This window comes from Macrotis lagotis, chromosome 5 (genome assembly GCF_037893015.1).
Source record: "Macrotis lagotis isolate mMagLag1 chromosome 5, bilby.v1.9.chrom.fasta, whole genome shotgun sequence".
NCBI classification, from domain to species: Eukaryota; Metazoa; Chordata; class Mammalia; order Peramelemorphia; family Peramelidae; genus Macrotis; species Macrotis lagotis.
In genome coordinates, this window is record NC_133662.1 from 258026965 (window position 1) to 258049886 (window position 22922).

Sequence of the window (22922 nt, forward strand, 5' to 3'; positions counted from 1 at the left end):
ATTGAGTAATTCAGATACAGCCCAGGCTGCTCATACCATCCTTGGTCAGAGAAGGACTCTGTTCCCACAGAGTCCTGATTAACTGCGGGCTAGTTACAGGAAGAAAATGATGAACAAACCAAATATATTTTTCTTTCTGTCTTCCTCCCCTTTCACCCCCTCCCCATGCCTCTTTTCTCCTCTTTTCCTTTTTCTTCCTGTACTTTGCATCCTGCTTCAGCAAAGTAGCTGATTTTCACCTTCCCTCAATAAGAAGACAAGGCAACTGCTGCCACCACCAATGGTCCTAATAAGGGTATTGCCTTCCATTCCTTTGGAGATGGGGAAGAATCTCTATTATTTACTTATTTATATTTATATTCAATTTATTTTCCCAATTATGTGCAAAGGTAGTTTTCAACATGCTTCCTTTGCAAGTTTATAGCATAAGTTGTCCATGTACAATCATGTTTAACAGTGGATAGAGCAATGGTCTTGGAGTCAGAAGGACAGGAGTTCGAATCTGACCTCAGACAACTGACACTAACTAGCTGTGTGACCTTGGACAAGTCACTTAACCCTGCTGGCCTCACATCCAGGGCCATCTCCACTGGAACTGATTCCCATCTGGTCCCTGGACTCAAGATGGCTCCAGAGGAGAAAGTGAGGCCCCCTCACTCAAATCCAGTTCATGCTTTTGTCATGACATCACCTCCCTGATGTCAGGGTCTACTTCAAGAATGAAGAGCAAACATTATTATTATTTCCACATTAGTCATGTTGTGAAAGGAGAATTAGAATTAAGGGGAAAGAAAACCATGAGAAAGAAAGAAAAAAAAATTTAAAAATTTTAAATAATGAACATAGTATGTTTTGCTCTGCATTCAGACTCCAGGTTTTGGGTTTAGTTTTTTTGTTTTTCCCCCTAGATGTGCCTGTCATTTTCCATAACAGGTCTTACTGGAAGAATTTTTAAAACACTGATGCTGGTTGTGAATGCCACCTTTCCCCAATGCTCTGCCTTTGGTTATTATATTGATTAATTAAAACTTTCAGGAGCAGCTAGGTGGTACAGTGAGTAGAGCACCAGCTCTGGAGTCAGGAGGAGCTGAGTTCAAATTCAAGCTCAGACACTTAATAATGACCTAGTTGTGTGGCCTTGGGCAAGCCACTTAACCCCATTTGCCTTGCAAAAACAAAAACTAAAATAAAACCTACCAGGATTTGTACTTGTCTTCCTTGAAGTCATATCGACTACTGATATATCTGAAAACAATCAACCACCCTTCATTTTTTTTACCCAATAACTATCCTGTTTGACAATGTTGGTATAACCATCTCTCAGTTATAATTTTAGAGGCTAATTAGATGTCTAGTATATGTATTATCCAGGTCTCCTCCTAAGCCAATAATCTTTGGGACCCCAGTTCTCTGTTAGCACCAAGTAGGCTTGGGAAACAGCACAGGTTGAGGTCAGTTCAGGGAAAGAAGATGAAGCTCATCAGTCTCTCCTTTTAACATTAGTAAATTTTTGATGAGGGTGGAAATGAGATTTGATTGATGTGGGGGAGCACCCCCTGGCACTTCCTGCTGGAGCCCTTCCCAAGGTAGTATGTGAGCATCTGAGATCCTAAGAAAGATCATTCACTGGTAGATTTGTTTTTTAGGATTTTGCAAGGCAGTGGGGTTATGTGGCTTGCCCAAGGCCACACAGCTAAGTCATTATGAAGTATCTGAGGTTGGATTTGAACTCAGGTCCTCCTGACTCCAGGGCCAGTGCTCTATCCACTGCGCAGCATAGCCTCTCCTGGCAGATATTTTTAAAAGAGGCTCTTATATGAGTCTTATTTATGTCCTTTGATCCTTATTTATGTCCTATATTGCCTCTGTGAAATGTGTGTTTGTGAAGAAAGTGTTGGTTAACCCTCTGCGGTAGCATCAAATAGGAAGTTCCCAGATTGTCTGAATGGGAGCAATGAACCGTAAAAGTGAGATTGCAATGATCCTTCAAGATGTTTCCTAGCTCTACATTTTTGTAAAAGTTCTTGATTTATGACCACAGCTTAAATCACTAGAGCCACAGGTCAAAAGAGATCAAATAAAGAAACCAGATAATCAGAGTTTAGAAGCCACCCAATCCAGCTCCCTGTCCCCAGTCTTATAGATGAGGAAACCAGAGGCAAAGTGATTTATCTGAAGGCACTTTAGGGGAGCCCAGATCCTCTGACTCCAAGTCAAGCAGCATCCTATTTGTGAGCCCCCAGACTGATGAGGGAGCAAGGGAGGCTCAACTTCATGTCACAAAATGAAAAGTTCACCCGGGTTGAGGCTGATCATCTTCTCTGTAAACAGAATCCATATATTTGCTAACAGAAAAGGAGGTGAAATGTGTGGTTTTCAGAAAAGCCTCATTCATCCTCATTCTAGAAAGAGAAATTTCCCCAATCTGTATCAGTGTGGCTTTGTGAATAGATTATTAGTTTCAGTGTTGAAGCCCTGGATCAAATTCTTTCTTTGACACTTGGTAGCAGCATGATCTGGACAAGTCATTTAACCTCCATAAGCCTCAGTGTTCTCATCTGAAAGGTAGAGAGAGAGAGAGAGAGTTACTTTTTCTGCCCTTTGAAACTCTAGGTTCCTTTCAAATCTAGAAAAGGGATGTGCAGGATGTCCCCAAAGTGCTGGTGCAGCTTTTACCCTCTAAATTAGGTCACAGACATTGTAAATAATAGAGATAGGATTGAATCTCAGGTCCTCCCTCACTCTAAATCCATCACAGTTTCCATTACCTGATTTTTCAAATACTGAAAAGTCTCACTCTTTGTGGAAGTCTAAGAATTTCCCTTTTCTCTGTATAAAGTGCATATTCAGATGGTATAGTTTAACACTTGCTACTTATGTGACCTTCCTCATGTGTAAAAAAAAAAAAAGAAATAAAGAGAAAAGAGCCTCTGAAGTCCCTTTAAACTCTGGATCTAGGATTCTGTGTTCTCAGTTAATAGCATTTATTAAGGTCAATCATTGGGGTACCCAGGCAAAATTGCAGAGATCCTGCCCTCAAGGAGCTTATATTTTCTGAAGGGAAACAACATATATTCAAATTATCTAATTACATATAAAAATATACAGGAGAGAACAGAAAAGAGACTTTTTTCAGAAAGGGTTATTGTCCATTCAAGGTGTCTACTATATTCGAGGCTCCTTGCCAAGAAAACAGGGATTGAGAGATGAAAATTAACAGTTATTCAATATGACCTTCCTGAGGAAGTTTATACTATTTTTAGGAGAGGATGCAGGTAGTGAGCAATGAGTCATGTAATCTAATTACAACAATCAAAGGTGAGATCTTCTTGTATTGGAGCTATTCACTTGTGACCCACCAGGAAAGGAGAAGGAACAGCTGTCCTCTAGTCCCCCTTTCTCATTAACCAGATTTCCAGATACTTGGTGACTGTGCCTACGCAGAAAAGTTGGTCAGAAGGGGAAGTAGCATCGGGGCTTGTTTCAAAAGTCTCTAAGTCAGCAGCCAAGGGGACGGGTCCCATCAATCCAGTGCTTAACTCTCTCCCTGGGTCGTGCTTATCCAATAAGAAGAGCCATTCAAGAGAGCATCAGCAAGGGGAGGTAAGCTTTTAAATTTTATTTTTTAGACAGATACTCTGTTAAGGATGGAATATTAGCTAAAGTATGGAACTTGTTCTTATGGTTCAGTCATGTCCAAATCTTTGAGACCCCATTTGGGGTTTTCTTGGCAAAGATACTGGAGTGTTGGCCATCTCCTTCTCCAGCTCATTTTACAGATGAGACAACTTAGGCCATCAGAGTGAACTAGCTTGTCCAGAGTCACATGGCTAGGAAGTGGTTGAGGAGGAATTCGAACTCAGGAAGACAAGCCCTCTTTCCATTGGGCCACCTGGCCACACCAATGGATGGCTCAGAGGACAAGAAAGAAAATCCATAAATCGTGGCCCTATTTGTCTTTAGTCCTGGTCAAAGACTGACCAGGCTAGAAGAGACTTTGTATCTATTATTGTATTTATATTGCATTTATTTGTCTAACGACCCCATTCTTTCAGGGAGAAACTTGCCCAAGCCACTTCTTTCCTGAAGGATTAGTGTAAGACTAGCTATGCTTTTACTATAGGTAATAGTTGAGAAAAATGATTCTATTGGGAAAATAGTTGGAAAATGTTGCTTATGTCGAGATCCTTGCTTGAAGATTCAGAACAAATGAAAATCAAATCTATTTATGAAAAATTCAAACACATTTTCAGCATGTATTCCATGTTGTACTAATGGCTACAATCCACAAACTAGATTAAACATGTGACTGATTGTGACAAAGTGGAACTAGGACCTAATCCAAAACTTCTCGAATTGATTTCTCCTGAAATAGAGATGGTGCCCACGCATCCTGACTAAGTCTCTGACTCTTATCAGCGGGAAGCCTGAAATCCAATGGTAACAGTGGAGGAAAGTTTGAGTCCCAGCTGTTTGGCCAAGTGCTTCTGAGCCCCTTCTCAGGGGGCCTGACAACATTTCTCCTTATTAGAAGACTTCAAAGTCTTCTTGTAGCAAAAATGGAACTGAGAATCTTATGTGTTCTTTTGATTCACTGAAAGAGAGCTGAAATTAGTATTTTTAAAATATTGGAATTTTTGAATTTACTTCCAATTCTCAGAAAAAAATTTTGGATTTGCAGCTTTTGGAAAAACACACTTTCCTGCCTTAACATCAGCCATTTTTATCACTGGAAGAAAAGACATGGAGAAGACTGATGAGAAAGGATCAGAGGAGTTGGGGGTCTTTTTCAGGGAAAAGAGAACTAAATGATCCAACCCGAAACTTACTGGGCAAGTGACTTGAACTCTAAGCTTCAGTATTCTCATCCATTAAACTGGAATGATACTAATACCAATGCTTGTGCTGCCTGCCTCAAACAGGCCTATATGTATAAGTATATGAGTTTTTATTATGTCTTAATAGCTCTCTTTAGGATCTGTGGATAGAGCACCAGGTCTGGAGTCAGGAAGACCTAAATTCAAATCCAACCTCAGACACTTACTAGCTCTATTGAAGCAAGACATTGCACCTTGTTTGCCTCAATACCTTCATCTATAAAATGAGCTGGAGAAGGAAATGACAAACCATTCCAGTATCTTTGCCAAGAAAACCCCAAATGGAGTCACAAAGAGTTGAACACAACTGAACAACTTCATTAACAAATATGAGTCATTATTATTTATTAAAAACTCTCTTCAGGATATACCTAATTTTCCCTATAATAGTGAAAGGGGTTGGGGAGGGGAAAGTAAGAAAGAGAATTGGTTCAACCCAAGGAGGTCTTTCTTTATTGTGTATGTTATTAATCACCAGTGGGGAAGGAATCTTTGCCCATTATAAATTCTAAAATGAAAGATACACAATATAGTCATCATTCCTGAATATTTTAGAAATTGATCTTCTAACATCAATATTCCTTTTCCACAATATTATCTCTAATTTAAAAAAAAATGTGGGCAATCACACTAGATGAGCAAAAGTCTCAATTTGTATTAATTGGAATTCTTATTTAGACTAAGATTTCCAATCACTCTGATCTTCATGTTTTAGACCTCTTCCCGGAGAGAAGAGAAATGAAGGCCAGGGACCCGGCTTGTTTGGCTAAACTAGTAGATAGTCACATTTAATAGGAATTTAAGATGTGCAAAGGATTCTCTCTATATTGTATATTGTAGAATTTTTTTTTAGGTTTTTGCAAGGCAAATGGGGTTAAGTGGCTTGCTCAAGGCTACACAGCTAGGTCATTATTAAGTGTCTCAGACCAAATTTGAACCCAGGTCCTCCTGAGTCCAGGGCCGGTGCTCTAATCCACTGTGCCGTCCCTATATTGTAGAATTTAATCCTCTCATGAATAATTATTTTTGTTGCTTAGTCGTCTCAGTCCTGTCTGGCTCCTTGTGACCCTATTCTGGGCAGAGATACTAGAGTGGTTTTGCCATTTCCTTCTCTAGATCCTTTTATAGATGAGAAAACCAAAGCAAACAGGTTAGGTGGCCTGCCCACAGCCACACAGCTAGTGAGTATCTGAGGCTGAAGATGAGTCTTCCTGACTCCTGGTCTGGCACTCTGTTCACTGTCCTACCTATAAAAGAAAGTGTACCAAAAGGAAAATCGCATTGCAGTGGCATAAAGAATGCAAATCTCTCCCCAGATAAGGCAACCACGGTATAAAAATAATGATGTTACTAGGATGTTACTATTTTGGCAGACACTGTGCAAATATTCTCTTATTTGATCCTTACAATAATACCTGAGGGGGTGTTATCATCCCCATTTTACAGTTGAGGAAACTGAGGCAAACAAAGATTAAGTGACTTGCCCAAGGCTACACAGCTAGGTCATTATTAAGTGTCTCAGAGCAAATTTGAACCCAGGTCCTCCTGAGTCCAGGGCCGGTGCTCTAATCCACTGTGCCGTCCCTATATTGTAGAATTTAATCCTCTCATGAATAATTATTTTTGTTGCTTAGTCGTCTCAGTCCTGTCTGGCTCCTTGTGACCCTATTCTGGGCAGAGATACTAGAGTGGTTTTGCCATTTCCTTCTCTAGATCCTTTTATAGATGAGAAAACCGAAGCAAACAGGTTAGGTGGCCTGCCCACAGCCACACAGCTAGTGAGTATCTGAGGCTGAAGATGAGTCTTCCTGACTCCTGGTCTGGCACTCTATTCACTGTCCTACCTATAAAAGAAAGTGTACCAAAAGGAAAATCTCATTGCAGTGGCATAGAGAATGCAAATCTCTCCCCAGATAAGGCAACCACGGTATAAAAATAATGATGTTACTAGGATGTTACTATTTTGGCAGACACTGTGCAAATATTCTCTTATTTGATCCTTACAATAATACCTGAGGGGGTGTTATCATCCCCATTTTACAGTTGAGGAAACTAAGGCAAACAAAGATTAAGTGACTTGCCCAGCATAATGCAACTAGTAAGTGTCTATTGCTGAACCTGAACTCATGTTCCCAACTCTGTATCTATCTCTTCGGGCCCTTAGCGGCTACAGCCCAGCTTATCCTGGTGTCACTTCTCATTAACTCTTCCAACTCACTTAGTTGTGTATAGTGTAATAGTTTCCTGCTATAATAGTGTATGGAGTGTATCAGTGTTAAAGTTGCACGAGGCAGCTACTATTTTTACTAGTGCTAGGAGAGGGCCCTGTACTCTTGCCTCTCTTGCACTGACTACTAGTAGTCAGTGGTCAATAAACGTTTATTACTGTGTACTGTACTAAACACTGAGGATAAAAATAGGGAAATTAAGGACAGCCCCTCCCTTGAGGACTTTATAATTTTTAGGGAAGACAATTCACAAAAAAGAAGCTGAAAGGGACCACCAGAGGGTTTGGGGAGGCGGGGAATGCCAGGGAATGCATGATTTTTATGTAACGAGACCAGGAATTCTTCATAATTAGCTCTCAGCAAAGTCATTTACTAAGATGGAACTGTAAAAAATGGCCCCATGGTCCATTAACAGAGCATGCACTGTTAACAGAACATCCATGGGAAGCTGAGTCAGTAGATGGTGGTTGTGATGCTTTCATGAAGGATACAGATGGGCCAAAGATAATTCCCAACTCCTGGACCAGCTTTCTCTGGTTAGAAAGTCCCTGTGCAGTTCTCTTTGGGTTCAGCTTCTCTTTTTGTTGGGCAGATCTGACCTCTTTGACCAGGGAGCCCACTCCTCCAAATCTCTTTATCCCTTGAGTAACTTTTCTATCTGCCATGACCCGACCCTTGTTGGATGTCAGCCTCAAAATAATGGGGAAGGAGGCAGAGAAAGGGTCACTACCTCATTTTACAAGAGTTGAAGTGACCTGTCAGAAAGGCTTTCTGGCACAGAGCTGAATGCTTCATGATATTATTCCAAATTGATGAATGGATGAGAGTAGAAGGAAAGGCATGTTTCTGGAGTTAAAAATGACCTCAGAGTCAGTTATTCCAGGTCCCTCATTTTACGGAATAGAAAACAGAAGTGACAAGACCAAGGTCACATGGGAGATAAGTGACAGAAGTAGTATTCAAACCAAGGTCTCAGATTTGGAGGTCATATCATCTAACCCCCTTGTTTTACAGATGAGGAAGCCAAGGCTGAGAGAATTGAAGTGACTTCCCACGGTCACACAATTAACAGTAAAAACAAGAACTGAAGCCAGGTCACAAAGTGTTGGACTGGATGAGGCTCTTGTCCAAACCCTTATTTTTACAGATGAGGAAACTGAGTTTCCAAAGTGGGAAAGGATTTGCTTGAGTCATTCAGCCAGTTAGAATCAGAAGCACCAAGGCTTTCCACTGGACCTCGTCCCCTTTATTATCCCCAAGGTTTCTTCTTGCTCAATAATTCTATCCCTGTGATATCCACCTCCACTTGGTCCTCTAATGAGCTTCCTCTTCCCCTACAACATAAACATGCTGAGTGATAGAAACTTCCCAAGTATGGTGTGTGTTGTGGGGTTGGGGTGGGAGTAGAAATGTGTGGGTTCTGTTTTGGGAAACAACTCAGGAGAAAGCTTTTTCCTCAAACCACTGACTCTTCCTCTTCTCTTCTATGTAGTTCCTGGTTGTCCAATCCTGCTAACTCAACTGCAAAAGGTTTCACTGATGATGAGTTATGAAAGGAAAACCTTAGATATACAAAAGGATTGAAAATGGTGTGATCTAACTTACCCTGGCTCACAGGAAGTCATTTCCCAAGTCTTGAATTCATAATAATGGCACAACAATATGGGTTATGCATGGGTTATTTTGGGCGGCTCGCACAGAGAATCAGGCCCAGAGTTGGGAAGACTCCTTTGTTCAATCTGAACTCAAACACTAACTAGCTGTGGGACCCTGGGCAAGTCACATAATACTGTTTACTTCAGTTTTCTTGTCTGTAAAATGAACTAGAGGAGGAAATGACACACCACTCAAGAATCTCTGCCAAGGGGTGGCTAGATGGCGCAGTGGATAGAGCACCAGCCCTGGAGTCAAGAGGACCTGAGTTCAAATCCAGCCTCAGACACTTCATAATGACCTAGCTGTGTGGCCTTGGGCAAGTCACTTAACCCCATTTGCCTTGCAAAAAAAAAAGATTCTCTTCCAAAAATAACCCCAAATGGTGTCACAAAGAGTTGGATACGAATGAGAAACAATTGAGCAACAATAAAGTTGGAAAGAGCTCAGATTCTGGATTAGAGAGAGTCCCTGGGTTCAAATCATGCCTCTGCCACTTTTTACCTGTTGCACCTTGGGCAAGTTCCTTCCCTTCCCTGAACCTCAGTTTCTTCTTCTTCTGTAAGATCCTCATCTTAGTAGGATGACAAGACCCCTAAGATTCCTTCCAATTCTAAATCTATGACCCTGATTCTGAAATATTTGGAGCAGAATTTTTGAAAAATAAAACTAGCCCCAGTATTTTTGTGGAATGTCAAAGCTATCTAGAAATCCAGTGGGTGTCAGAGACAGAATCATTTTTTTCCTTTCAAAGATCATTTAGCTCAACTCTCTCTGGTTTGCTATTTCCTTCTCATTTTACAGATGAGGAAACTGAGGCAAACAGCATTAGGTGACTTGCACAGGGTCACACAATTGTTTGAGGCCAAATTTGAACTCAGAAAGATGAATCTTCCTGACTTCAGGCCTGACTCTCTATTCACTAAGGTACCACCTAGAATCAAATGGGACCATCCCATCTGCTAATAGTTTAAAAAGGAAACCAAGACAGAGGTGTGTTGAAGGTCATAGAGGTAAACATCATCAGGAGAAAAAGGTCAGCAACTTTCTGGGTTCACTTAGTATTTCAGTAAACAGTGGCACCCCCAATACCCTTAAGCTCCTTCTCTGTCTCTCTCCTTCCTTCTCTACTTCCTCTCTCTCTCTCTCTCTCTCTCTCTCGCTCTCTCTCTCTCTCTCTCTCTCTCTCCCTCTCCCCATATCTCTCTGTCTGTCTTTCTTTCTCTTCATAGCTCTCTCTCCATCTCTCTGTCTCTCCTCTCTCTTTTTCTCTCCATATCTCTGTCTCTCTGTTGCTCTCTCTCATCATAAACTCTTTACAATTATTAATTCATTCTATCCTCAAAATAATCTGGGGGTAGGTGTTTTTATTATCCTCACTTTACAGTTGATGCAACTGAAGCAGACAAAGGTTAAGTGACTTGCTTAGGGTCCTCCGAGGCTAGATTTGTAAAATCAGGTCTTCCTGACTCCCGTCCTATAGCTGATGCAAAGTGAGGTGAACAAAACCAGGAAGACAGTATACTTAATGATTAAAACATTGTAAATGGCTAGAACAACGATCAAAAAAGAAACAAATCAGAATGTCACAATGTCATCAAAACAAACATGCCCCCATATAAGGCAGATGAGAAGATACCTCCTTCTCCTCTCTTGCCGAGACAGAGCTCCAGGGGTGTGGCACACAAAATATAACGGCTTTGAATTCATCAGTTTTGATTCTTTTCATTTTTTCCCCCTTTTGAATTGCTTTATTATAAAGGACGGCTTTCTAGGACAGAGAAGGAAGAAGGATACAGAGGAAAATCTAGGTGATATGAAAAACAGAAACTCAACAAAAGTCTAATTTTTTAAAGGATCAGTGGTTAATAATATTCAAATTCTGTTCACTCAAACAGGATTTTCTGGTGGTGGGTCTTTACCCAAGCACAACCTTATTTAGAAATAGCTATACCTTTCTCATCTGTCATAGAATTATGTCTGAATTTAGTCATCACTAAAGTCGACTGTGGCATTCATTATTTTAGGGGGCACAATAGAAAGATTCATTTTCTCAAATTCTTCTCTCAGCAGCCAAAAAAGGCCTGAAATTCAATCATTCTTTTGTGTGAAGCTTTGATCTTTAATAAAATATGAATTTCTTTGAATAAGATAATTTAAACCATAGATTATTTTTATCTAGTTTTCACCATAAAAACCTTTCCTTCCCCCAATGGTTTTAAATGAAACATTTAATTAAATGGATCCTGAAACATTTTTTTAATTTTTTTTTATTTTTAGGTTTTGTTTTTTTTGCAAGGCAAATGGGATTAAGTGGCCTGCCCAAGGCCACACAGATAGGTAATTATTAAGTGTCTAAGACCGGATTTGAATCCAGGTACTCTTGACTCCAAGGCCAGTGCTTTATACACTAAGCCACCTAGCCACCCCTTTTTAATGTTTTAAAAGAAACAAGTGAATAATGGACAATGACAACGTTTCGTCAGTTCATCTGAATATGATTCCTTGAAAGGGTCTCTCTTCAGTTCCAAAGACTTTTCTCATTTAGGTTAAAGTCAGTAGTTAAGATTGGTCAATCATATCACTGACTTAAAATGGGATAGGGCTAACATGATTGATTTGTCAATCAACTCCATCCTTCTAATATACAAGAAAAGTATAAAAAGAAAAAATACAAATGAGTCCTATGTGTTTAGGGGGAAAAGGCACCAGCAAATGGGAAGTGAGGAAAGGTTTCATGAGAAGGTTGAGTTGGATCCACCTCTTGAAGGAACAGTTGAATTCTATGAGGTGGAAGTGAGGAGGACGGGCATTCCAGGCATTGGGAACAGCAAATGCAACTGGATGGAAGTGGGAATTGTAGTATTTTGGAAAAGAAATAGAAATTCAGGGTGATTGATCACAGAATGTGAAGGGAGCAGTCATGTACAATTAGGAAATACAGCTTGGGGCCAGGAAAAGGAAATCAACCGTCAGATGGGCTCCATTTAACAGCTTAGTGAAGAATAAGACATACGTTAATTATTTCCCCAACCTTCCTCAACCCTACCTACCCTTCAACATATCTTCTAACCTCATCTTCATTTTTTTTCCTCAGAGTTGCATTACAATGAACTGGTGGCTGGAGAATTTCTGGATCCTCTTGGCTGGAATGATAATCCTTATTTCAGGAATATTTGCCCTAATAATGTACTGTATCTGTAAGAGACTGCTCAGACAAGGTAACTAACAGTTTAACTGGAGAGGCTCGGGTATGAGTGAGAATTGACTTCAACTTGGAGGAAGGGGATGGTTCTCACTTTGGGACTGGTTTTAATAATTTTTAACTTAGCATATAGGTGATTATTAATAATCTAAGTATGATGAATTATAATCTCCAGAGTCTCTGGATACTTAATAATCAATTTATTAATTAGATTAGCTGCCATTAAATAAATTGATGGGCAGTAATTTTTCTTGAGTAACTAAAGATATCAAGGGAAACCCTGAAAACCTTAGATCCCTTCTGAAAGGTCACTCCCTGGACAAGAGAAGATCAACCCTGAATCATGGACATTAAATGAGGAGGGCGAAAAGACTTCAGTTTCTTCTTGATCATGGGGCAGGGAAAACTGTCTTCCTCTGGACCTTTCTCACTAGTTTTTCTCCTTCATGAATTGGGTTGCCCTGAACTCTAACGTAGGGGATCGAGGACAAGAGGTTCGTTCCCCAGGTAAAGGCTCACCCAGACTAGATTTGATATCTATTCTAAACAGAATTGTTCCTATTTGGGTATCCAGCCCAACTAAGCAGTAGAGGGCTAGAGGCAAATCTTATCACTCAGCCATGCCCTTCAGAGTTTGATTGCTCATTTCAGAAGATGAGTTTTAACAGAAAAAAGAGGAAAGAGTGGATCACAGGTGAATAATTAGTTATTAATATCATTGTATGATATTAATTTCTCTCAATAGCATGAAACACCAGCTAAGTGCATGATGACAAGCCAATTAGTCAAAAATAAAAAGTTAGGGGGCGGCTAGGTGGCGTAGTGGATAAAGCACTGGCCTTGGAGTCAGGAGTACCTGGGTTCAAATCCGGTCTCAGACACTTAATAATTACCTAGCTGTGTGGCTTTGGGCAAGCCACTTAACCCCATTTGCCTTGCAAAAACCTAAACAAACAAGCAAACAAACAAACAAACAAATAAATAAATAAAAAGGTCATCTCTTGTCAACCTGATTTGCTTTGCCTTACATTTTGAGCCTGTTTATTGATTGAATTGCATGGTTTAGGTGAATATGAAGACGTGGCAGAAAAGTGAAAAATCTCATTTCAAATGATATGGTGTAAAACTCATTTGCTTAAGAGAGGAAATGAGGGGGTGGCTAGGTGGTGCAGTGGATAGAGCACTGGCCCTGGAGTCAGGAGTACCTGGTTCAAATCTGGCCTCAGACTTAATAATTACCTAGCTGTGTGGCCTTGGGCAAGCCACTTAACCCAATTTGCCTTGCAAAAACCTAAAAAAATAAAAATAAAAAAAGAGAGGAAGTGAGAAGTGGGGGACTATGGCTATGTAATACCATGTGTAGTCCATATATAGCCAATGTGTGAACTGGTTATACTTAACTGTTCTTTGTTTAAAAACATATATTGAGGTAGAAACATGACTTTAAAAAAAGTATTTGAGTGGTTTATAAGACTATTTAAATATTGTATGAATGAAGTATTTCTGCCTTCATGAGGCCATATAGGAAAGCACAGTTTATTCTGAATTATTCACAGTTAGGTTTTTCTGTCTTGTGATTTTTCAGAAGTTAATTTTGTATCTTTGTGAGAGTCCTATGATACTTTTGATTTAAATAAAAATGATTTAAATCATGATTTATTTATTTATTGTATATTTTCAAATCAGCAAAATATGGGTAACAAGCAAGATGAACTGGGGATTCTACTGCAAGGGGGAAAATCTGATTTATGGGTATTCCTGAGACTTGTCGGGATGGAAGCCATGCTGCAATAAGGTATTTTTCATTCAAAAGAAAAATGATAGGTCAAAAACTGGGCAGACCTATACTTAGGGAAAGGGGTTTCAAGGGCAGTATGAATGAGGCTTTGACCCTCTATAGGATGCTCAATTTAGACTGCAATGCTGCTGATTACAATCCTTCCATAGAAACAACCTCTCTTAGTTTCAAGTTGGCAAGAACAAATAGTTATTTCCCAGACTATTTACTCTCATGGGGAAAGTGGAGGGAAGGGTGGGTGACAGAAAAATGTGGAACTCATAAATTTGCAAATGGATGAATGTTGAAAAGCTACCATTGCATGTAATTGGAAAAATAAAATTTCAATTGAAAAAACCTGATAGTTAAAATAGGCAGCTGGCAGCCCATCCTGTCTTGCTCTGTCCTGTCCTTCCCATACGTGGGCCTCACACTGGTATCCAAGGTTCTCTGACTCTCTTTCCAAAGACATTGTATTTCATCCTTGCTCCTCAACTCAACTGAGAGTATTCTGCGTGTCCCATAATCAAACTATAACAAGCTATGGGTCTCAGAGTGGCAAGGTTCTTGTTTTAGGACTCCATAATTAGGGAAGAACATTTAGGAAGCAGATCTGAGAAGCAGAAGTCTTAGCAGGAATATAATAACTTCCTTCAAGTATTTTAATGGCTAACACATAAAATAGGGATTGGAATTGTTCAATTTAGTTCCAGTGGGCAGCCCTAAGAGCAATGGATATGGATTAAAAATCCAAACTCAGAAAAAGAAAGTTCTGATTTTAACTAAAGTTTTATTTAATATTAAAGGCTTGATTTGAGTTTTTAGATCTGCAAAATGGAGGTAGCTGTTCTAGTGTTATTAGCATTTTAATAGATGAGGAAACTGAGGCAGACTGAGTATAAATGACTAAACCATGGTCATGCCATACAGCTAGTAAGTGACTGAGGCCCTGAGTCTTTCTGACTCCAAGCTCAGTGCTCTAGAGATGAGCTCTCTCAGCACTCCCAACTTGGAATTTTGGATTTTCCCAAACTTCTTAGCCCTTTCTACCTTTATATTTAAGAATTTCATAAATTTCTGAATAGCTGTCTTTAATTTTCTTTCTAAATGAACAAATATTCTATTTCTTTAGGCAAGACATGGAAAATTTCAAATTCTTCGAATCGCAATTGGAAAAAGGAAGAAATGATATATGAGTAAGTTTTTTTCTAAAGTAGCCATTGAAATTCTGTTTTAGAATGTTAGGGTTTGTTTGTTGTTCCCATCTTTATGACTCTAATGACCCAATTCAGAAATGTATAGAGAGAAGAAAATGATAATTTTAGAAGCCACTCAGATGTTGGATTTTCAACCAGGGTTGTGCTGGAGCCAGCTTGAACCAGCTCATGAAGGTCAATGTGAATGTTAGAACCTGGATTTATTGTTTTGTTGATTATTTAAACTGTGACAGAGAAAATGTTAATTCTGTAGGTCTAGATGTTAAACATTTACCAACAAATTACTGTTTTAACGATGTGCATTTTCAGTAGTTTTTCTTTAAATTCATTGATGATAAATAAAACAATAACCAGTACGCATGTGGACTTTTAGGAATGTCTATTTACCCCCTCTGCCTCCCAGACATGTTCCGGTTTTGGAAGAGACAGCTAATTCCGGTAAGTATGGTTTATTAACACTAGTTTTCTTCAAGTTGGGATAATTAACTCCTCTGGAATTTGAAGCTCATCATGCTTTATTATCCAAGGATGAAGACTGGTCAGGTCAGTTATCATCAGTTAAAAGCCTACTATGTGCCAGTGCTAAAAGGGAGGAGACAGTCCCTCCCCTCCAGGAGCTTGCAATCTAATAGGGAGACAATGTCCAAAAGACTGTGTACAAGCAAGATACATAGGGGATATACTGGAGATAAACCCAGAGGGCAGACCCTAGGGTTAAGGAAACTGGGGGAAGGCTTCAAGTGGAAGGTGAGTTTAGCTTCCTAATCCAGAAGCTGGAGGCCAGGAGATGATCCTGGAAGCTCTTTTCTCTGGGCAGTGGTTACTCCCGGTTCTCCTCTTTGGGTCATGAATTGGAATGTTCCTCAGTCTCCTTTGCCACATCATTCCCACTAATTGTGGATGTCCCCCCCCCCATGCTTTGCTTATCTCCCTCTAGATCATCCTGCTTGGTGATCTATCTCCCTGTAGATCATGCAGGTGATTCCCAGATCTAGAGATCTGGCCCTCACCTTTTTCCTCAACACAGTCATATATCACTAATGTTTAGACATCTAGAACCAGATGCCCCATAGGCATCTCACACTTAAAATGTCCCACACAGAATTCATTAACCCCCCCCCCCAACACTACCAAACTATTGTCAAGGTTCTCACCCTCTTCCTGGTCACTCAAGCCCATAGCCTATGTATCATCTCTGTCACACTCATCCCTCATTTCCAACCCTTGCCATCTCTTGTTTTAACCTTATCTCCCATACTTGCTCCTTTCTCTCCCCTCATACAGACACCACCTTGGGTTTAGACATTCATCACACTTCACACCTGGACTCCTGATTGGTCTCCCTGACTCGGTCTCTCCCTAGTCCACCTATTAGTTACCTGGCCCCCTCTAAGACTCATTTCAAATCTTATCTTCTGAAGGAGTCCTTTCTCTGGGGGCAACTAGGTGGCCCACTGGATAGAGCCCTGGACTTGGAGTCAGTCCAAATCCAGTGTCAGGTACTTACTCCTCTTAACTTTTAGCTCTGGCACATAATAGGCCCTTAAGAAATAGTTATTGTCCTGCCTAGACTTCATTCTCATATAATAGAACATGACAAACTGCAAATTTGATTAATGATCCTGGGCAAGTCATTTAACCTGTTTGCCTCAAGTTTCCTCATCTGTAAATGGGGACAATACAGGATTGATGGGAAGATCAAGTGAGAGAATAATTGTAAAATGCTTCTCATAGTGCCTGCAACTTGGGGGCTGTATAAATATTAGATTCATCCAAGAATGGAATTAAACAACGGCTTTCAGAGACTATAGTTTACACCTTCCAATTCCCTTTTAGTGAATCTTCTCTCAAAGAAGATCCCTAACCCTTGATTTTCAGCCCTAGTTTATCTATTAATCTCTTAGACTCCATTTTAATCTATTTATTCTATTAAAAATCTATTCAATTTTCATCTATTAAGTACAAGATAAAAGTCTTGACAAATCTTGATGAATATAAAAAGATAACTAGATTACTCTTCTTTTCTTGTGGAAACTAGCATTCAGTTTAATTGAATAAATATTTTTTAAGCATCTACTCTGAGCAGGGCACAGTTCTAGGCACTGGATTCTTTACTGAGTTAGCCTAACTGCCCACATGCAGTAATGAGATCTAGTCAACTTATGTTCTAAGTAGTCAAAATGAAAAATCTTTATTTCAATTTTATCCTAGGGTCCAAAGCAATTTGATCGAATTTAAATATTAGATGAGCAGCCAGGCTATCTAAAATAAACTTGCCATGGACTCACTGGAAGACTCTCATTAGAAAAGTGTGTGTATAAATGTATTTGGATATATATGATACATACACATAGATAGCTACCTATGTGTAACACAATTTGATTTGTAAAATGGGGATCAAACTGAAATAATCTCTAGTTTACATAAGTCTTATTTCTTGGTCAGGAAGATACATTTGAACATCAGATATAATTACTAAGGATATTTTGTTTCTGCTTTACAGCTCCACAGGAAAATGAAAACCAGTATCCTTATTCAACCATAAAGAAAGTTTCTGTTCCTTATACTGAACCAAACTCGGACTATGACGATGTTGACATCTCTCACGTATATAGAAATTAATCATTTTGAAACAGCTGTTTCTTCATTTCTTCAAGCATGAAAAACCTCGGTTTAGTTTATTTTTAAATAACCACAAAGTTTGACCAATACCACGGGCAGATGTACTTTTAGTAAATGTTGTATGATAGTTTCTAAACTTCTAAACATCCAAGATGACCAATGGGAGGAGGAAGGAATTGATGCTGAAAGGAATCAGGGTGTCACACAATGGGGGATGGTAGAATGAACACTGACCTTGGACAAAGGTAGCTTGGTTCAGTTGCTACCTCTGATGTCAATGATCTGGAGTACTGTGGACAAGTCTTTCCCCCATCTTGGGCCACATTTTCTTCTTCTGAAAAAATGAGAAGGCTGGATTCCATGGCCTCAGGAAGATTCATTTTCCTGATTTCAAATCTGACCTTAGACACTTACTATGGGACCCAGAGCAAGTCACTTATAAATCTGTTTGCTTGTTTTCTCATCTGTCAAATAAGCTGGAGAAAGAAATGCCAAACCAGTCCAGTATCTCTGCCAAGAAAATCCCAAATGGGAAAAAGAAGAGTTGGACAGGACTGAGATGGCTGAGCAATGGACTCAGCACTAATTTATTTAATCTATTCCATAATTTGTATTTTGATTTTCTTTATAAATATTCTCACACTTTTGTCATATGTATATAATGTTAAAAGTATAAATTTCAGGGCTTTTCAGTGAAATTCTAGAGAGCCCCACTGTGCCTCTGTTCTTGGCAGCCTCTGAACCATTGTCATCTTGGATCCCCTTAAGCACTGTGGAAATTTCTAGGATAGTTGTTAGGTTGATGTACTCTGTCTCAACTTGAATGCCAACTCTTTAGAGGCAGAAACTCCTCCTCATGGGCCACCTTCTTCCAGTCTCTGTCTCCATTCCTTTAACAACAGTCATTGTTGACTTGACTATGTCTTAAAAGACATGGATAAGATTTTCCTTTATGATTTCACAATGCTGGGTGCACCCCTCTCACTTAAATCCAACTTACTTGCATGTCATGGTTCTCTTTAAGAACAAAGGACAAACAATAAACTCTGTGAATAATAGCGATGCCAGGAAAATAGACTTGGGGGAAAGAGGGCTTTAACTCTTTCAGTGCTGAAAATTTTTTTTTCCTTTTCAACCCAGTGTCAAATTTGTGCCAAATTTCAGCCAAAAATTGAATTTCATGATGGATCAATTATTAGTTTCAGTTTGTTAGTTTCTTCCTAGCTACCCTATAAATGAACCTAAGACAATTAAAATTAAAAACTTGGCAGAAAATATGTATTTTTCCATAAAATATGTTCCTGCACTGAAAGAATTAAGGATCTATGTGGGTTTGTTTTAGGTCATGAAATCACTAGGGTCTCTGACTGATGTGGGCAAAAAAAGGCATAGATTTTAATTCACAGGTCACAGGAAAAACTCACAATTTCCTAGAAAAGTACACAGGTGACTACAAAAAGTTCACAGATTAAGTTCTTTAGAGAAGGAGCAAGATAGTGACTTTCAGAAGAAGTGTTGAAGTTAAGCAAAGAAGAAACAGCCACAAGCTGGGCTGATGAGAACAGCAAAGACAATTAAGGCAAAAGAGTTAAACAAACAAAATGGTGACTGAACTTATGGCAACATGGATCCAGTTGCATGGAGCTGGGATCCCATGGGACCAGAATGGAGAAGGGGGTGGGCAGAATTCTTATAGGGTGTCTAGCTCACCTCTAATGCAGGGAGGATTCAGGAAGCAAGGTTCAAGGAGTGACCCACTCAGATGTGACTGGAGTCAGGCCAACAGCTTAGATGGCTAAGCCCAGCAGGTGGAGGAGGGATAGAGGAGAAGGGGCTGGAGTTGCTTTCTGTTATCTCAGTGACTTTACATTTGAGAAGAGGATTATACTGAATAATGGAGAAGGAGTCAGAGGCCCACAGAAAATATCAGACAAGCTAGACAAATATTTCGCTACTATTTCTCCTTTAACAATAGAAGTGGTCCCACTGCTGACAAGTTATTTTCTCCTTTCCTTCCTCCTTCCTTCCCTTCCTTCCTTCTCCTCCTTCCTTCCTTTCTTTTCCTTCCCTTCTTCTTTCCTGCCTTCCTTTTTCTCTTTTTTCTCTTTCCTTCTTCCTTCCTTTTTTCTTCATTTCCTTTTCTTTTGTTTCTATTCATTCTTCCTACTTTTTTTACTTGTGGATACTCTGCCCAAATGCCTGGTAAGATTTGTTGGGGTTTACAGATCTGGTTCTTCTTCTTTGGCCAACAACGGGCCCTGATTGGTTCAGAGTGAATAAAAATACTAATTGTTTCTATTTTGGTGAGAAACCCTAAGGTTCTTCCCTGCCCCTCTCCATTATTGATTTTTCTTTTGACTGTGCAAAAGGGGTGATTCTTGCTCCTTTTCTTTCTTATTTGCCTTAATCACTGAGAAACCCTGAAGGGTTTTTTTTTTTTTGGATTTTTTTTTTTTTTTAGAAATGGTCCTTCTTAGGGGCAGCTAGGTGGTGCAGTAGATAGAGCACCAGCCCTGGAGTCAGGAGTACCTGAATTCAAATCCATCCTCATACACTTAATAATTACCTAGCTGTGTGGCTTTGGGCAAGCCATTTAACTCAGTTTGCCTTACAAAAAAAGAAAGAAATGGTCCTTCTTGGCCTCTTTGCTTCATCTCTCAGCTTTCTAAGCTTAGTCATTGAATGGGTACTGCCTTCATCCAAATGTGACCAGGGAAAACCTATTTTAAAAGGTCCAAGTCTCTCACTGCATCCTGGACCATCTCCAGTCATCCTGAACCACAGGTGGTCACTGGACTCAGATAGCTGGGGAGGAGAAAGTGAGGCTGGTGACTTTCTACAGCTGCCTCCTCATTTAAATTCGACTCACTTGCCTGTCATGACAACACATCCCTGATGTCATGGTCCTCTTCAAGAACAAGAGACAAACAGCAGCTTTTGTAACTCAAAATATAGTAATATTTTTCACCATCTTGTAAATATATTTTAAGTGTTAGAAGTAACAGCTCAATGAAAGATTAATGCTGGTCAGGAAAATTCATAGGTCATAATGGAAAAGAAAATGGCCAGTTACAAATAGATGATAATGCTCTGAATTAGATTTCAACTAATTTCAAGTTGATTTATAGGTGAAGAATTGATCTGTCTAACTTATGAAATGGGATTCTCTTTAGTTTGTTGTCTCGGTTATCCAAGTAGTGATAAAGATAATGCTATCAGCCACCTTGACCACAATCTCCTCTTAGATCCTGATGGAGATAGCCCAGGATCCTGATCCCAAAAGCCTTTGGGAATAGCGTGCCTTCCAAACTACCAGACACATTACTGAAGAGAGAAATCCTTGTGGAGAAGGGGCTCATCTTCCTCACCAGCAGTGGCTTGTGACTAACTGCCAACAACAGCATAGTGACTCTGGGAATGGCAGCCCATGCCAGACTACTGATCCTTCTAGCCCTAGGAGAGAAGCATCTATGGAGAACTGACCAACTTTATCAACTGGAATTCACAGGGCAGGCAGGTCAGTCTGGCTGAAGTACTTAGGCATCTGGGCTGGGGGGAGACAAGAGGCAATATCTCACTCACCTTGACCATCATCCCCTCTAAGACCCCAGAGAAGACAACCTAAGGCTGCCAGCCCAGTGCCCTTAAGCAACATGTGGGAAGCAGCAATGTTGGAGATACATCCTGGCAATGATTCTGAGGACCCAGGGCAGGAAGCTCTTGCTGCCAAAGTCCTTGGCACTGAAGTGGTTCAATATCAGAAAATGATAGGATTTGATCGGAGGTCTATCAGCTTTAATCCTGGTCCCTAAGGACCTTTCCATTTGACAGGGAGCTGAAACCTCCTCTAATTGCTGTCTCCCCATTGAGTGTGAACCCCTTTACAGCAGAGACTTTTCTATGTATATCTCCAGCACTTAGTACAGGACTTCCGTTATGCATGTAAAAATGTCTCCCTCTCCTCTATTCATTCCAAAAAGTTCATTTATTTTTTTTGGTGGGATGGAAGACTGAGGGGTAACCAAAAGCTTACCCTTTTAATTGCATTCTTTAATCAAGCAAGCAAAGTGACTAGTAAGCATCTAAGGGCCTACTTTGTGGTGCTCTGGCTTAAGCAAAAAAAATCCTGAATGTACCCCAACATATGAGCCCAAATATGTTGGGTGGGAAGGTTAAGTTAACCTGGTAGAAAACAGTTACCATGTGAGCACAACTAATTGCTGACTGTCCTTATCACCTCTAATTTACACTATACTAAGTATGAAAGGCACAGTCTTCAAAAAATGGGATCAAAGATTTCATTCAAAAAATACTTGAAATGTCTGCCTCTTTGGGGGAACCTAAGTCAAATAAAACAGTTTCTACCTTCATAGTATTTCTCATCTGAGGAGTTATTTGACACAAATAATTGTTCTTATAGAAGGTAGATATGCAGTGAGATGCAAGCACAGGACCTAGGCAAAGAGCACTACTCTAAATCCTGCCTCCAATGCTCCTTCTGTGACCTGGATGTATATCAAACATCCTTGGGCCTATTCTTAGATCCACAACACCTGGATTGGATGGGCCCAAAGCTACCCTCCAGCTCTAGAGGGAGGATCCTAAGTGCCCAAGGAAAGGGAGGTTCCTTTTTAGCTGAGGTTCTTCAGGGAATTGAAGGGATTAAAAGGTTTAGAACAAGTGGTAATTGTGGAATTGAGAGACCACACTTGACTCCCATCTTGTGACTCAACAAGTCTAATTTCAGTCTTGTGCAAGTTGTCAGTTGTGTAAACTGGGGGGAAATCTCATTTTGAACTTTGCTCTGTTGACCAGATCCATGTGGAGTTTTCATCATTCAATATCTGAAAACTGGTCCTGTACTGATCAGCTCTTTCCATGTCGTTTACTTAGACACATTTGGTGGGGGGGGGGGGCATCTTTTTTTCATGTTTGTTCTGTTTGTTGTCCCCCTCTCCCAACTTGGAAGTCCCAAATCTTTCTTTCAATTAGAAATCAGATTACTGAAAGCTGTAATGTTTCTTAGTTGGTCTTGGTTTTATTGTATAAACATTTGTCTCCCCCTGTAGTTGGGGTCCAGCCCAAAGCTGAGTAAGGCCATTGGTCCCAATTTGGCAATTGGCATGCATTATTCAACAAATGGAAATGTTTGGAAGGTCATCTTTCACCTGCTACACTTGAAGGTGGAGGCATTTGAACATGATCATGACCTGGACAGTGGAGATTTAAGGAAAAGGCATTCTAGGCAGCAGAAATGTGAGCAAAGGTTCACAAATGTGAGACACTTAGGGGCTTTAGTTTCATAGGGCATGTGAAATAGTATAGTGTTAAACAAAGTTAGAA

The 22922-nt window shown here is 39.9% G+C and overlaps 1 protein-coding gene across 1 annotated transcript; it reads left to right on the plus strand.

Annotated features, from left to right (window-relative positions):
• Positions 1–1909: 1909 nt before the first annotated feature.
• Positions 1910–19921, plus strand: SCIMP (SLP adaptor and CSK interacting membrane protein). The gene is made up of 5 exons (XM_074189513.1): positions 1910–3603; positions 11856–11979; positions 14873–14936; positions 15331–15395; positions 17461–19921. The coding sequence occupies exons 2-5, from the start codon at positions 11868–11870 to the stop codon at positions 17577–17579; spliced, it is 360 nt and encodes a 119-aa protein (XP_074045614.1). The 5' UTR covers positions 1910–3603; positions 11856–11867; the 3' UTR covers positions 17580–19921.
• Positions 19922–22922: the final 3001 nt, after the last annotated feature.

Coding starts and splice junctions, on each gene's coding strand:
- SCIMP (XM_074189513.1), top strand. CDS start 11,868: ATGAACTGGTGGCTGGAGAATTTCTGGATCCTCTTGGCTGGAATGATA. Junction 11,980..14,872: donor TAAGAGACTGCTCAGACAAG/GTAACTAACAGT, acceptor CTATTTCTTTAG/GCAAGACATGGAAAATTTCA. Junction 15,396..17,460: donor GGAAGAGACAGCTAATTCCG/GTAAGTATGGTT, acceptor TCTGCTTTACAG/CTCCACAGGAAAATGAAAAC.